At 48.4% G+C, this 14784-nt stretch overlaps 1 protein-coding gene across 1 annotated transcript in view; it reads right to left on the bottom strand.

Annotated features, from left to right (window-relative positions):
- Nucleotides 1-13626, bottom strand: part of EYA2 (EYA transcriptional coactivator and phosphatase 2) — a 170178-nt gene extending 156552 nt beyond the window's left edge. The window contains exons 1-2 of the mRNA XM_052650803.1: nucleotides 13518-13626; nucleotides 91-133 (exon numbers count right to left, since the gene is read on the bottom strand). Of these exons, the coding sequence (XP_052506763.1) occupies nucleotides 91-133; nucleotides 13518-13626 (152 nt within the window). The remainder of the gene's footprint in view (nucleotides 1-90; nucleotides 134-13517) is intronic.
- Between the last annotated feature and the right edge of the window lie 1158 nt (nucleotides 13627-14784).

Below are 14784 nucleotides of genomic sequence, written 5' to 3'. Positions count from 1 at the left end.
ATTCCTCTCCAGGGAGTCTGGCTCCAGAGCCTCTGCCTCCAAGGAGAAAAGGGAGAGAGAGTGAGAGGAAGCTAAGGCAAGGGTACTCACCTTGCAAAGAGCTGGGACACACTCGGAGCCGATGTGGTGCTGCCTGGGGGGGGGGAAAAAAACATTTGAAGGACTTGAGCTGTCAGAGAGATGGTCCCCAGAAGCTGTGACTTCAGACGCCAGGTTGAGAGGGAAGAAACTCATGGAGTTGCTGTCAGGGACTTTCTCAAGCACACAAGCTTATCCAAGCCACATCACTGCAGCACTTTCCTTCTTGAAAAACCTTCTCTGGGTGTGCTTTGTCTCCAGGTACTAACTGAAGGACTATGTATACACAATCTATAGCATCTTGAAACATCAGGGTGGAATTCATCCCCCCACCCATTGTACAGATGGAGAAATGGAGGCCAAAGAGACAGAAAGAATGCGCTTGAGCCAGGCCCACGACTAGAGGACAGCTGGCACCATTTCTACTCCTGGATGGAGACCCACTCTTTTCCTTGCTTTAAAGGCAACCCCAGAAACCCAGAAAGGCAGATACTGGTTGGCTTTGTCTATCCGATACCCATTTTCCTTCCTTCTGAGGACATCACATTGATATTCCTCCTCTCCTTCCCCAGTTTCAGTCTGTGGGGTTCAGGTGGGGCTGGCTCCAGCACTTACAGGAGACACATCTTGGATTGTCTCTGAGGCTCCAACTAGAGTGTCAGGAGGGAGATGGGAGATGCCTCAAGTCCTGGTACAAGGGCTGTGTCCCTGGGCACTCAGCCTCCAACCATGGTTGGGAGGCAACGATCAGGAGATGATGAAGAGGTGATACAATTTTGCTGGGAGAGATGTTGCCAAGAGGATCATTTTAAACACCATCAGTTCACTGGGGAGGATTTTGTGCTGTGTCATCTTAAACAAAGACAATGCAATGTCCTCAGTGTGGAGCCCCGGCAAGTTCTAGATGACGTGTCGACTGATTGTGCCAACCCGCCAGTTCACACTCTCTGGTCTGCAGGGCAGGGGCAGGGGTGTCCCTGTGCCTCCCGAGAAATACTCCATGCCCTCCAGAGCTCTGAGCCGCTCTGTAAACCAACCTGCAATCCCAACTGTACCTCTGAGTCAGCACTGAGACTTCGGGCAGATCGCCTATAGTCTCCGGGGCTCAGGGCACCCTCCTGTGAAATGGGGGAAAACATTTATCTCACAAGGGTGCGTGAGGATGAAATGAGATTATGATGATGGTAACGATGATGATTCTATCCATCATTTACCCTGTGCCTGCTACGAGCCAAATTCTCTTCTAAATCTGTTATCTGGATTCATTATTTTAATCCTCATAATCCTCCCCCCTCACCTTGAGGAAGGTTCTGTTCCCGTCACTGTGTTACAGATGAAGGGAGGTGCAGTTGACATGACTCACTCAAGAACGCATGGGTCCTAAGGGGCAGATCTGTGGTCTGAGCTCAGGTGGTCTGGCTCCGGAGTTTGGCTTCCCAAGCAGGGCACAGCAGCCCACGAGGGCAGTCATCATCATTAACAACAACCAGCCCCCACCAACAAGCTCACACGTGCCAGGCTCTGTGTTAACTGCCTGAACTCACTTCACTCCCAAGGAAGTGCTACAAGGACACCCTCACTGTAGTCATGACGAAACCAAGGCTCCAAAGGCTAATGAGGTGCCTTGTTCAAGCCTGCGGACGTGGAAACTGGGACTCGAACCTAAGGCTGTTTAATCCCAAGTCTATTTCCTTTTTTTGGTGGGGGTGGGGGGGGTGGGCTATGCCTTGTGGCATATGGGATCTTAGTTCCCTGATCAGGATGGAACTCGTGCCCCTGCATTGGAAGTGTGGAGTCTTAACCGCTAGACCACCAGGGGAGTCCCAAGTCCACTTCCTTAATCATCTCCTTGGTTGAGTCAAATTCTGTTTGAGTCCCAAGCTACTAGGGTGAGGAGGCAAGTCCTGAAGTCCACTTAGAGAGCTATAGCTAGAATTTAAAAATCAAATAGGACGGACAGCATCAGCATATACTGGCCACACAGCACACGAGAAGGAACCATGGAAAACTTTTATTCTAGCTATAAATGTGAGCATGTGATGTGTGTGTGTGTCCTGGATGACTGTATCTTCCTATGTGCTGTCTTTATAAAAAGTCGGGCTAAAGGGGTCCAATGCCAAGGAAAGGCCCTGGCTCCGCTCCCTCACTGCTAACGCCCTGCTCTGGGTTTTTGCCCCAGGTGGAGCCTCCCATATTCCCATTCCTCAGCTTCCCCCAGGACTGTCTCCTTCTGAAACAGCCTCCGTTTCATTACTGGTACGAAGCGTGTGATTTACATTTAGTAATAACACTACATAAGATACTGAATTAAACATTTTGTAGTATGTTTTAATAAACATGTAAATATTCATACAAATCGCAATCTATGGAAACAGTCCCGTGGGCTCAGATGAACTTGGCACTCTAGTAATGTGAAGAAAGCATCTTCCCCTGCCTGCAACCTCTGCGCGCTGGTTTGCGGGTTCACACGGCGCCAATCGCCTCCTCCGTTCCTCTGAACCGCTGCATGCTCTGCCCTCCCCACGTGGGCCCGTCTCCCTCTCCGGCCGTGCAAACCTCCTATCCTCTACCTCTTCCGCCCCAACAATCCCCAGGAAGACTGCACAAGCCAGAAACAGGCCTCCAGCCAGTGCGACAAGATTTTCCTTCTGCAGATGATGTGCTTTTTGAAAAACACAGGCTTTCTCCTTTTTTTTTTTTTTTTAACTGGTATCACATTTAACTTTTTTGAATCCAAGATGCCTGGGAGAATTGAGAACCTGGAAAATGAATGTATTCTATAGAAAATAATCTCTTTCCCTTTCTTCTTCCTTTTTTTTCCCTGGTAAGGATGGCATGGACCTCCTGGAGAATCCTGATGGGACGTGATGACACTGGGTCCTCAAGTTCCTTCCCTTCCTGCGGGCCCTGGAGTGGGATTGTGTCAAGGACGGCCACGCTCAACTCTTTCGGTGCAGAGGTGGAGTAAGGACTCCCCGAAAGCAGAGAGCCTCTCTCTTCCTCTGCTGGGGTCCAGGGATATTAGTCCTGTGGACCAGGAGGCCCAGCTGCAGTTGGACCCATACATCCTCTGAGTATCAGGAAAGGGCCTGATGGAGTGGTCGTGGGGCAATGCCAGCCCCAGCAAGAAAGGTGAAGAGGAATTATCGTTCACGTTGCAGGAATAGCCTGGTTCTCGGGGTAGCCCTGGACACCTTTCAGGGACCCCCAGAGTCACCACTCTCTGGCTGCTGTTGTATGTGACAGCTTTCTCCAAATGGTAAGTCAGAGCCAGACTTACATTCCATGCAGCTCAGGAATGGTCTGGCCCACAGACTTGGCAATGCCCCTGGGTGCAGGCATGACCCCCCGGACAGCAGCACGCCCATCGCACCCCAGCTTGCCAGAGGGCTAGAGAGTGTGGACTTCGGTCACGAGTCTCTCCATGAGGCCAGCGTCCCAGGCCCAGAGGACATGCTGACAATCGAGGGGGAGTGGTCATACTGCTCCTGGTTGCCCCATCACAAACATGGGACCCTTAGCACAGGGGCAGAGGACATGTTAACTCTTGTTCTCAAGTGAGCCCCAAGGGTGGTGAAGACCCCACAGGCTGTCGCAGCATCAGCCCTTTGATGCTGGTGAGATCCAGAGCCTGGAAGGTGGCGATACCCTTCCCACTGACCACAGTGTTCTGTTCTCAGACTTGGCCATGCCACGGAACATGCCATGATGGGCAAGACTGGGGTCAATGGCAGAATCACTGATGGCAACTTATATCCACATTGATGGTGACTTATATCCACGTTGGGGCTTCCCAGGTGGCGCTAGTGGTAAAGAAGCTGCCTGCCAATGCAGGAGACACCTGAGATGCGGGTCCGATCCCTGGGTCGGGAAGATCCCGTAGAGGAGGAAATGGCAACCCACTCCAGTATTCTTCCCTGGAGAATCCCATGGACAGAGGAGCCTGGCAGGTTATGGTCCATAGCGTTGCAGAGAGTGGGATGCGACTTAGCACTAGTGCTAAATCCACGCTGCCAGTGGTGAAAACAGCCCTGGTGACCCAACTCACCACAGCCAAATCTATTTACGCCAAGCTTCATGACGTGTCTCCGAGGGACGTGGTTAACACAGAAACCGGGGCAGCTGGCTCTCAGGGGAGGGGCAGAGAGCCTCCTTCATTTGTGAACTGAATGCTCTAAGTCCCTTCCTCCTCCCCAGTTTCCTATGGGTGAAGGGAGGAGGATTAGCTAAACAGATAGCCAGAGCCTTAGGGGGATCTCATTCATTCATTCACCACCTTCCACATGCCAGTCATGTGGGATCTTCCCAACCCAGGGATTGAACTTGGCTCTCCTGCATTGCAGGTGGATACTTTACAGTATTCCCTTTACAGAGGGAAGTATTCCCTCTTCCACCAGGGAAGCGCACTTAGCAGGGGAGACTGATGGTAAACAAATACACAGGTAAAGAACTTCATTATAATTGTACCAAGGTGCAGAAGAAGGCATGGATACAGAGAAGAGCACCTGGAACGTGACTGTGCACAGGATTCGCCCAGGGATCTTATTAAAACGCAGACTGCAAGCCTGTAGGTCAAGGAAGCTCCCAGGTGATGCTGACACGGCAGGCCCGGAAACCCCACTTCGAGTAGAGAGAGTTTAGACCACAGGCTCATAAGGAATTGCAAATTACTAAGAAGTCCCAATTCTGGCTTCATAAAAATAAATCTTCATTCCAGAAGTCACAAACGCAAATGCATACCGGGGCCAAGAAGGGAATATAAATGATCTAATGGAATATGAGGAAACTAGAGCTGGAGTCTGTGTGTGAGTGCACATGTGGTGTGTGACTGTGTGATGTAACTTACCCACGGACAGACACAGTGGGTTCATTCATTCAACAATGCTTACCATGCACCTCCTGTGGACCAGATTTACAACTCAAGTCTCATAATTTGTTGTCTTATTGTTCCTTCCAAAGAAAGTACATGGGCTAAACGGTCAAATTCAAATCCTGACTCTGCTGCACTATAACTGTATGGCCCTGGGTCCATCACTTCCTTTCCCTAAACCTCAGTTTCCACATCCACAAAATGGGGCACCATCTCATCCCTGCAGGGCTGCTGCAAAGCAGGTACCTACCAAATGGTAACTGATCAACACAGAGGAGCTATTATTAGCTTTCTATTCTCCTGGGGCTCTCGCTTAATGCACTTCCATTGTAAGCCCAATTTGAATGTTCACACATTTTTTTTTTTTTAACTTCTCCTTTCACTGGGAGGATTAAGAAACTAATGATTCTGAAGGCAGCCACCACTATTATGTTGCCTAATTGGGCCCCAGGGTCCACTTCCAACTGATTCCCATGAGATGAGATAGTTTCTAATGCTAGATGTCTTGAGGCAGGTCTGTGCTGTGGAAGGTGCGTACCTGTAAATTTCATCAGCTCATCTCCCTCCTGTGGGTGCTTTAAGCGGCACCGAGACCAGGGGCAGAGACTGCAGAAGGGGGCACTGTATGAGGAGGCCAGCGTGTGCACCGCACAGGTAGAGGTCGTTCTGGGGGCGGAGGCCCCCCAGGAAGCCTGCTGAAAAAAGCTTCAAAATGGTAAAGGTCAAGTTGATCTGTGCCTCCCCAGGCCAGACCCAGGCAAAGCTCTGGGCAGCTCAACCTGGCTTGGGGGAAATGAAGGAAAACCTGCCAGCCCCTGGCTAGAACCGGTGACCGAAACTGGAAATGAAACCACATCCCGCCCAGGGGCAGAGGAGGCGCAGGCGGTCTGAGTGCAGATGACAGCCCACTTGTTTCACAGGGCGGTGACTTCACCTCTCCAAGGAAACACTTAATGAGATTATAGTCTCACTCAGCTTTTGCAAACTGCGTCTGCATTTTAAAAGAAAAAAATTTTTTTCTTTTTTCTTGATTCAGCTTTGCTTCCTTAGTTCCATAACTTTTTCTCTCCTCCTTCCAGAAGACGGGATACAATTCAAATCCAATTTTGCCTTAAATGGTAACAAATGATAGCTTCTATGTCTCAAGTGGTTCCTACAAGCCAGGCACGCTACTAAGGACTGCATGGGCCTTATCTCTTTTATTCCCCAGAACATGTTATTCTCTGCTTTATACATATGGAAAATGAGGTAAGGGGAAGTCAAAGAAACATTACTAAGGATTCAAAACCAATATCAACCTGAAGTTATCTGTGGTTCCTTGTGCTAAGTCGCTTCAGCACACAGTCAGTCCTGTCTGACTCTGTGTGACCCCACGGACTGAAGGCTGCCAGGCTCCTCTGTCCATGGGATTCTCCGCAAGAACAGTAGAGAGGGCCGCCATGCCCTCCTCCAGGGAATCTTCACCACCCAGGGGTCAAACTTGCATCTCTTATGTCTCCTGACTTGACAGGCAGGTTCTTTACCACTAGGATCACCTGGGAAGCCCATAGGCTACTCTGTTCATCTACCACCCATCCATCCACCTAACCAAGCATCCACTTCACCTCCATTCACTCACTCACCCACCCAACCATAAATAATTTTTAAGGATCTACCATAAGTCAGGCACTGAGCTGTGTGCTAATTAGGAACAGAAATTTAAATACATATGTAGGAATAAAAAACTGTCTTTGTCCTGAAGTAATTCACCATCTAGAGCAGGGATTATTAACCTTGGGTGCATAAAACTGGGTGCATTTGGAGAGCTTTAAAAACATCTCAGGACTTCGCTTATGGTCCAGTGATTAAGACACTGTGCTTCTAATGCAGCAGGTGGGGTTCGATCCTTGGTCAGGAGAACTTAGATCCCACATGCCTCGTGGGGCAGCCAAAAAATAAAAATTAAAAAAAAACAACACAACAACTCACTGCCTGGGTCACATTTCTGAACAACTAAATCAGACTCCTTGGGGGTAAGATCTAGACATTTGCATTAAATTTTTACCAAAAAATTTCCCAGGAGAGTCCAACGTGCACCCAGGTTTAGAATCAGTCCTGGAGCCTAGTTCCCAAAGCATGTCCTTGGACTGGTAACATCAGCATTGTCTGGGAATTGCTAGAAATGCAAATTCCTGGGCCCCAGCCCCAAACCATGACAGAAGCGGAAATGTGGGAATGGGGCCCTGCAACCAGTGTGCCAACAGAATTTCCCAGGTGATTTAGGTGCACCGGAGAATTTGAGAACATAAGCGTATCTCCTTAAATTACAGAAATATACATTTATGCACCCGTTAAACATAGAAATCTTCAATAACAGGAACACAAAACACTGATAACAGGAGTTACTTCTGGGGAGGGGAGGAAAGCACTAAGATTGGGTAAATGTAGCAAAGCGGAATTTGGCCTAACATTCAAGTTTTTATAAGGACTGTGTTACCTGGTGATCAGAAACTGAATTGTCTTAAAAAAAAAAAAAAGCAGCAGCAGCAAGGGAGGGCGCTGCAGACAGGCGACACAGCTTGTGCTAAGGCTGTGAGATCATGGAGGGTGGAGCTCATTTAACCGCCGCATCCTATAGTCTTGCAGAATGCTGTGTCTCCTGCCTTGATTCCTTTTACAACTATTTCTTCTTTTTAAACATGGTGAGTATCATTTTAAAGAGCTGAAGTATAGCTGATTTGCAATGTTTCAAGTGTACAGCAAAGGGATTCAGATTTTCTTTCGTTATAGGTTATTGCAAGGTATTGACTATAGGCACTTCCCTGGGGGTCCAGGGGTTAAGACTGCTCTTTCACTGCAGCATATGTGGGTTTGATCCCTAGTCAGGGAACTAAGATCCCGTAGGCCATGCAGCACAGCCAAAAAAAAAAAAGAAAAAAAAATCTACCGGGGACTTCCCTGATGGTCCAGTGGCTAAGACTCCACATTCCCAATGCAGGGGTTCGAGGTTTGATCCCTGGTCAGGGAACTAGATCCTACGTGCTGCAACTAAGACATGGCGCATTGAAATTAATTAATTAACTAAAAAACCCAAGATATTGAGTGTAGTTCTCTGCGCTATACAGTAGGTGCTTGTTATTTATCTGTTTTATATCTAGTAGTATGTATTAATCCCAAACTCCTAATTTATCCCTGCCCCACCCCCTTTTGGTAACTGTAAGTTTGTTTTCTATTGACAAGTATTTTTAGAGCACTGATTACGCATCATACCTTGTTCTCAGCAGATATGTAGGCAACTAAAGCTGGTAAGATCTGCCTTCAGAGAACTGACATTCTGGTGGAGGGGCAGACAAAAAGCAAGTGAGCAAACACAACACGCCGGGCAGGGAGCAGGAATACAAACGAGATAAACAGAGCAGCATGGCTGGATGTTTGCTGGCTTTCCCCTCCACCTGCTCCAGAGCCTGGCCTGTTCTCCCCTCCACCACCACCACCGCATCTAAGCCACCGCAGCCTCTCACTTGGGTTACTGAAACTCTTCTTCTTTAGCCCCTGGACTCCCATTGTGCGCATCCCCAGTCCTTTCTCTCGTGCAGCCTGAGGGATCCTGTCAAGTAGATCAGATCATCTCTCATCTGCTCTCAACCCTCCCACAGCTCCCATCTCGCTCAGGGTAGAAGCCAAGTCCTTCCAAGGGCTCACGGAGTCTGATCCTGGGTGCCTCTCTGACCTCGTCTCCCTGCCACTGGTCCCTTGCTCACTGGGCTCCAGCCACACCAACCTCCTTATTGCTCCTCACGTGCTCTGGGACAGCTGCTGCCTCAGGATCTTCGCACATGCTATTTCCCCTGCTCCTAAGGCTCTTCCTCTCTGTCACCATGAAGTGTTCTCGCACACCTCCTTCAGGTCTTTTTTTTTTTCATCCTTAAATTAATCTATTTATTGGCTGTGTTGGGCCTTAGTTACGGCACATAGGATCTTCATTGCATCATGTGGGACCTTTCATTGCAGTGCACAGGCTAAGCTGCTCCAAGACATGTGGAATCTTACTTCTTTGACCAGGATCAAACCCAAGTCCCCTGTGTTACAAGGAGGATTCGTAACCAGCAGATGGCCAGGGAACTTGCTCTTTCAGGTCCTTCTTCAAGTGTTCCCTTCCCAGTGACATTATTTCCAGTGCCCCTAACAAAAACTGCAATCCCATATCCCCACATTTCTTATCTCACCTTGCTTTCTGCCCACCCCCAGCACAGTGCGCGGCACCATCCACCATGCTCTATATCTTTCTTATCTACTGTTACCATCAGACCCCCGCCCTACCAGCACCCTGGGTTAGGCTCCAGGAGGCACAGGTTTTGTATTTTCTTCCTAGTACTTACACAATGCTGCGCATGTGCTCGAGGAAACATTTCTTGAATGAACAAATGAATGAAGAAACAAATGGTTACTTTTGAAAGGAAAGACCTCCCTGCTAAGAACTGAAGGATCAAGTGATGGTCCTGTGATGGGAGGAAACCCGGTCCAAGCAGAGGAACAGCAGGTGTGAAGGCCCTGAGGGGAGCACCAGGCCTGTCAGTTAGAGCAAAAGAAACAGGGCCGGGGGCTGGGCGCCGAGGGCAGGGGCAATGGGGTGGAGTCCAGCCTGAGAGGCTGCCAGGGATACAAAGCACAGCCCCCTGGCCAAGAGCAAGGAATTTACATCTGATTCTATACTTTTTAAAAACACCAAGCCCTCTCCACGTTTTAAATCATTTCAACCTCACATCAACCATGAGCTTGGTGGACTAATTATTCTACTTAACAGAAGAGGCAAACGAGCCCCCAAGAGACTAGGCCACTAGACTAGGGATTGAAAAAGCTAGGAGTTAAAGTAGGAAACACAATGGGAGCCTTGGGGGGTTTCTTGGGTTTGAGTTTCCCCTCCAGACCTCCTGGAGTGTAGGCCTTGTGGCCCATGCCTCCTGGGGTCCTCCTTGGGGCTGGACCCTTGTGGTCACTTTGTAACAGAAGGGGTGGGCCCAGGAGGAGGGAGACCAGAGGTCAGGCAGGAAGAGTAGCTGAGTCTGACACTTGAGGCCATAGCTAGAGTGGAATGTCCCCTGCTGAGTCCCAGAGCTCACTGCCCACACCAATAATCAAGAGAAAGAAACATGTGTACATTGTCTGTGTGCATGTGTGTGTGTGTGTGTAACCTGACCCTGCCAGCCCTGCCTGGTCTGAATTTGGAAGAAACCTCTCTCTGCCCCTTTGCTCACCCCCAAAGTCTTTCTCTTGGCCCCAGCTGACCCCCACTCCCCCGGCATTGGAAAGGGTGCAGACAGCTCCAAGTCACAAAAAAGGAGAGAGGCGAGGTGTTTGTGGGTACCACCACTGGGGGTGAGGGATGCATATCTGGGGTCTGAAGACCCTTAAGATCTTGAGTTTAGAAGCAGAGACTCAGGAGCCAGGGGACTGGGTTTAATTCCTGGCCCTGCCATGAGCTGTGTGACTTTAAGCCAGTTACTCAACTCCCCAAGCCTCAAGTTCCACATCTCTAAAATGGATTCATAACCCAATGAAGTGAAGTAAAGTCACTCAGTCGTGTCCGACTCTTTGCGACCCCATGGACTGTAGCCTACCAAGCTCCTCTGTCCATGGGATTTTCCAGGCAATAGTACTGGAGTGGGTTGCCATTTCCTTCTCCAGGGGATCTTCCTGATCCAGGGATTGAACCCGGGTCTCCCACATTGTAGACAGACACTTTACCGTCTGAGCCATCAGGGAAGCCCATAACCCAATAGAGGTGTAATAATTACATGATAAACAGTAATTAGGAAAACGGACTTTTGAGTCAGACCAGTTGTTATTTAGTCTGAAGTTGTGTGCAACCCTTCTGCAACCTCATGGACTGTAGCCCACGAGGCATGGGGTTTTCCAGGCAAGAATACTGCTGTGCGCGGCCATTTCCTTCTCCAGGGGATCCTCCTGACCCAGGGGTTGAACCTGTGTCTCCTGCACTGGCAGGCATATTCTTTACCACTGTGCCACCCGGGACGCCCTGGAGTCTGATTACTTAGGTTCAAATTTGGCAGTCACTAAACTGTCATCTCAATCAAGCCACTTAACCTATGTCTCACCTGAAAACAAGTGTCCACTTCTTAGAGTTGCAGACACTCAAGTGTTAATACCCATTAATGCCTGACACATAGCAGGTGCCAAGGGTTTGGTTTGACAGTGATGGAGGAGAAGGAGGATTCATCTAGATTTCTATTGCTCTGAACAGGGCCTGAGGCAGAATCAGTTCAGTTCAGTCGCTCAGTCGTGTCCGACTCTTCGCGACCCCGTGAATCGCAGCACGCCAGGCCTCCCTGTCCATCACTAACTCCTGGAGTTCACTCAGACTCACATCCATTGAGTCAGTGATGCCATCCAGCCATCTCATCCTCGGTCGTCCCCTTTTCCTCCTGCCCCCAATCCCTCCCAGCATCAGAGTCTTTTCCAATGAGTCAACTCTTCGCATGAGGTGGCCAAAGTACTGGAGTTTCAGCTTTAGCATCATTCCTTCCAAAGAAATCCCAGGGCTGATCTCCTTCAGAATGGACTGGCTGGATCTCCTTGCAGTCCAAGGGACTCTCAGGATAGATGCTCACAAAAACAAAGGGCAAGAGGGGGTGGCAGTCACTCATGTTCGCCACAGCTGCCCCTCAGTCCCCAGTGGTGGCAGCCAGGTTCCCAGGTGGGGACACAGGCCCAGCACTTCTAGAGCATTTAGCATCTCCAGAGAAACTAGAAATCTAGATTTTTATGTGCACTCTCTCAATTTTTACAAGTTATCTTTATTTAAAACACAGTATTAATCAAACAAAGATGTACCTGAGGGCCAGGCTTGGCTGTGAGCTGCCAAGTTTGCAACCACGGATTTGAGTCCACTGTGACGGGGTTTTTTTTTTGGCCATGTTGTGTGGCATGTGGGATGTGGTAGTTCCCCGACCAGGGATCAAACCCGAGTCCTCTGCATTGGAAGTGCAGAGTCTTAACCCACTGGACTTCCAGGGAAGTCCCCGTTATGGCTATTTAATTCAATGGATGTAAGTTTATTTATCACGCTTCCAATCTGGTGGCTCAGATGGTAAAGAATCTGCTTGTAATACATGAGACTGAGGTTTAATCTCTGGGTTGGCAAGATCCCCTGAGAAGGGAATGGCTACCCACTCTAGTATCCACGCCTGGAGAATCCCATGGACAGAGAAGCCGGCGGGCTAAAGTCTATGGGCTAGCAGAGTCAGACACAACTGAAGGACTAACACTTTACACAACATCACCTCATTTAATCCTTGCAGTAAGCACCCTACGAAGTGGTCATGTTTCCCAGCTCCCCATTCGATAGGTGAGAAAGTTGAGGCTCAGGAAGGTTGAGCAATTTGCCCAAGGTCACTTGGCTGGGAGTCAACCTAGGATCCTCCTCCCTCAGCAGTCTACGCCCTTTTCTGTTGTTACTGGCTCTGAAATGAAGAGTCTTTAGTTGACTAGTGCCTTCAGGCTGAAGGAAAAGGAAGACGGTCTTTGAACAGGGCTCCGGAAATTATCTCAAACTCTCAAACAGCTCAGCGTGGCTTATCCAGATGCTCCACAGGCCTGGGAGGAACGAGGGTGTGTTGGTCTACTATGCAGCTTTGGCACAGGAGCCCAGAACCTCCTGATGGTACTTTCAGCAAGGTTGTTTCAGCTTCACGACCAGCATGTAAGACATTACCGACTGCTGTCTTGGTGACAGCAGTAATCACTCCCCAAAGCCTGGAGTTGCTTAAAAGCAAATTCCTTCTGATGTTATATTCAACTAGAACCATGTCTCTTTGGTTTTCCATGACAATTACATAGCACTGTGTCCCCACGAACAGGCCTCAAACACAAACAATGAAGGAGAGACAGCCAGGGGTCTTGGAATACCAGCAGCAAATTTCAAAGCTGCTCAAACAAAGGGTTAAGCCCAATGGTTAAACATAATAGCTTAATGCCTTTTGCTAAGTAACTCTGAGCTTTACCAGGAAGGCTGACATATCCCGAACAGTGCAAACAATAGCTGGAATTGTTCTAGTGAAAACTAGTCTGACTGCATCATTTGCCAATAATTTTTTAAACAGCTTAACTCTCCTCTGCTTCCTTGACTCCAACCCGACCTGAAAGCAAAAGGCAGATGACTTGTTGTCCCAACGTCAACCCCCCGTAAACAGGACGCCTGCTTGGATGGGGCGGTGGTAGAAGAGGACTCAGAGGTCCAGCCCCAGAGCCTGCAGGACACACCCGGGGCCGGGCCTGGAACCTGAAACTGACTAGCGCCTGTGGAGGTGTCAGCATTTCTTGGAACTGGAGACCATTCAGGAAGTTCAGAACACGAACCAGCATACTTTTACCTTTAATGACTCGACAAAATGGTTAGCAACGTACAAAGTTTTGGTCCAGAGTCAATAATCTAATTGGACGGGAAGAGAAATTGTCGTAATGACAGTACTTGGGAGAGGCTGCGTGTCTAAGGCCGTCCGTCCCTTACCATGTTCCGTGGGGTGAACGGAACCACCGCCAGGCCCGCTAAAACACACAGCAGGAGACCTACCTTCTCTGTCACTCAGAGTCCAGACATCAGCGTCAGCACGGCTAAGCTTCAGTTTCCCCGGACGATCACTGTTTACAGTAAGGCTGGGTGAAACCAGTAGTTCTAGCATTTCCTTGTACCTGCAAGAAAACAAAGGGAAATATAATTTATTCATTAATTATGCGTGCTTACTAATGATTCCCATTTCTTTCCCTAAGAGTATAAATATTAAAGCTGATTACCTAAACTCAGCCATCTTATAAATTCTACATCATAAAAATTCACTGAACTTTTCATCAGAGGGAAATGAGGAATTGAAATGAAGTACTTGTTCCCCTCCGGAGAATACACCCACTTGATTAAAACTTTCCCCTCCTTCCTCCCGGATTTTGCCATTAGAAAAATTATATTTGGGCCTTTTAAATGGCATCTAACTGAGCTCGAGTGAGCCAGGGAGACTTTCCAGGAGAGGCAGAGAGAAACAGGTGGCAAGGTAGGACTGAATTTGGAGTACTACAAGCCAGAGGCGTGGAGAGAAGGTGGCGTTGACTGCAGTTAAGAGAGACTGAATGTGGTGTTACGTGTCGCTTGTGCAAACGGAGAAAGGCTCAAAAGATGTCGTGGATATGTAAACGTCCCTCAGGCAGCAGAACACTCAGCCCAGCACTGTGGTCCCCATCAAGAAAGAATATGCTAGCTCCTGAATTACCCAGGATTTTGATAAATGCTATGGGGGGGGGGGGTGGTTGTTGGGGAGGGCAGCAAAGAAAAGGGACAAATCTCTGGGGGTCATTCTCATTTTTTAATGAAAAATTTTATAACTCTTGCACTAGGTCAGTACTTATTCTTAAATTTCTACCCCCACTTTGGTTAGGGAATGAGGTTTCTTTTTTTTTTTTAATTTATTTTATTGAAGTATGGTTGACTTTTTCTATCACAGCATAATTGCTTTATAATGTTGTGGTGGTCTCTGCCATGCATCAGTGGGAATCAGTTATAATTATATACACACCCCTTCCCTTTTGCGCCTCCCTCCGCTCCCCACCTCTGCCTATCCCACCCCTCTAGGTCATCACAGAGCACCAGCGTGGGCTCTCTGTGTTGATTTACAATTTGTGTCAATTTCTGCTGTACAGCAAAGTGATTCAGTTATATATAGATATAGATATGTATGGCATATATACATACCTTGGCATAGTATTTTCCATAATGGTTATCACACGATATTGAAGATAGTTTCCCTGTGTTATACAGTAGGAACTTATTGTTTATCTATTCTATGTATAAT

Source organism: Budorcas taxicolor, chromosome 13 (genome assembly GCF_023091745.1).
Source record: "Budorcas taxicolor isolate Tak-1 chromosome 13, Takin1.1, whole genome shotgun sequence".
NCBI lineage: Eukaryota > Metazoa > Chordata > Mammalia > Artiodactyla > Bovidae > Budorcas > Budorcas taxicolor.
This window is presented reverse-complemented; position numbering and strand designations above follow the sequence as displayed.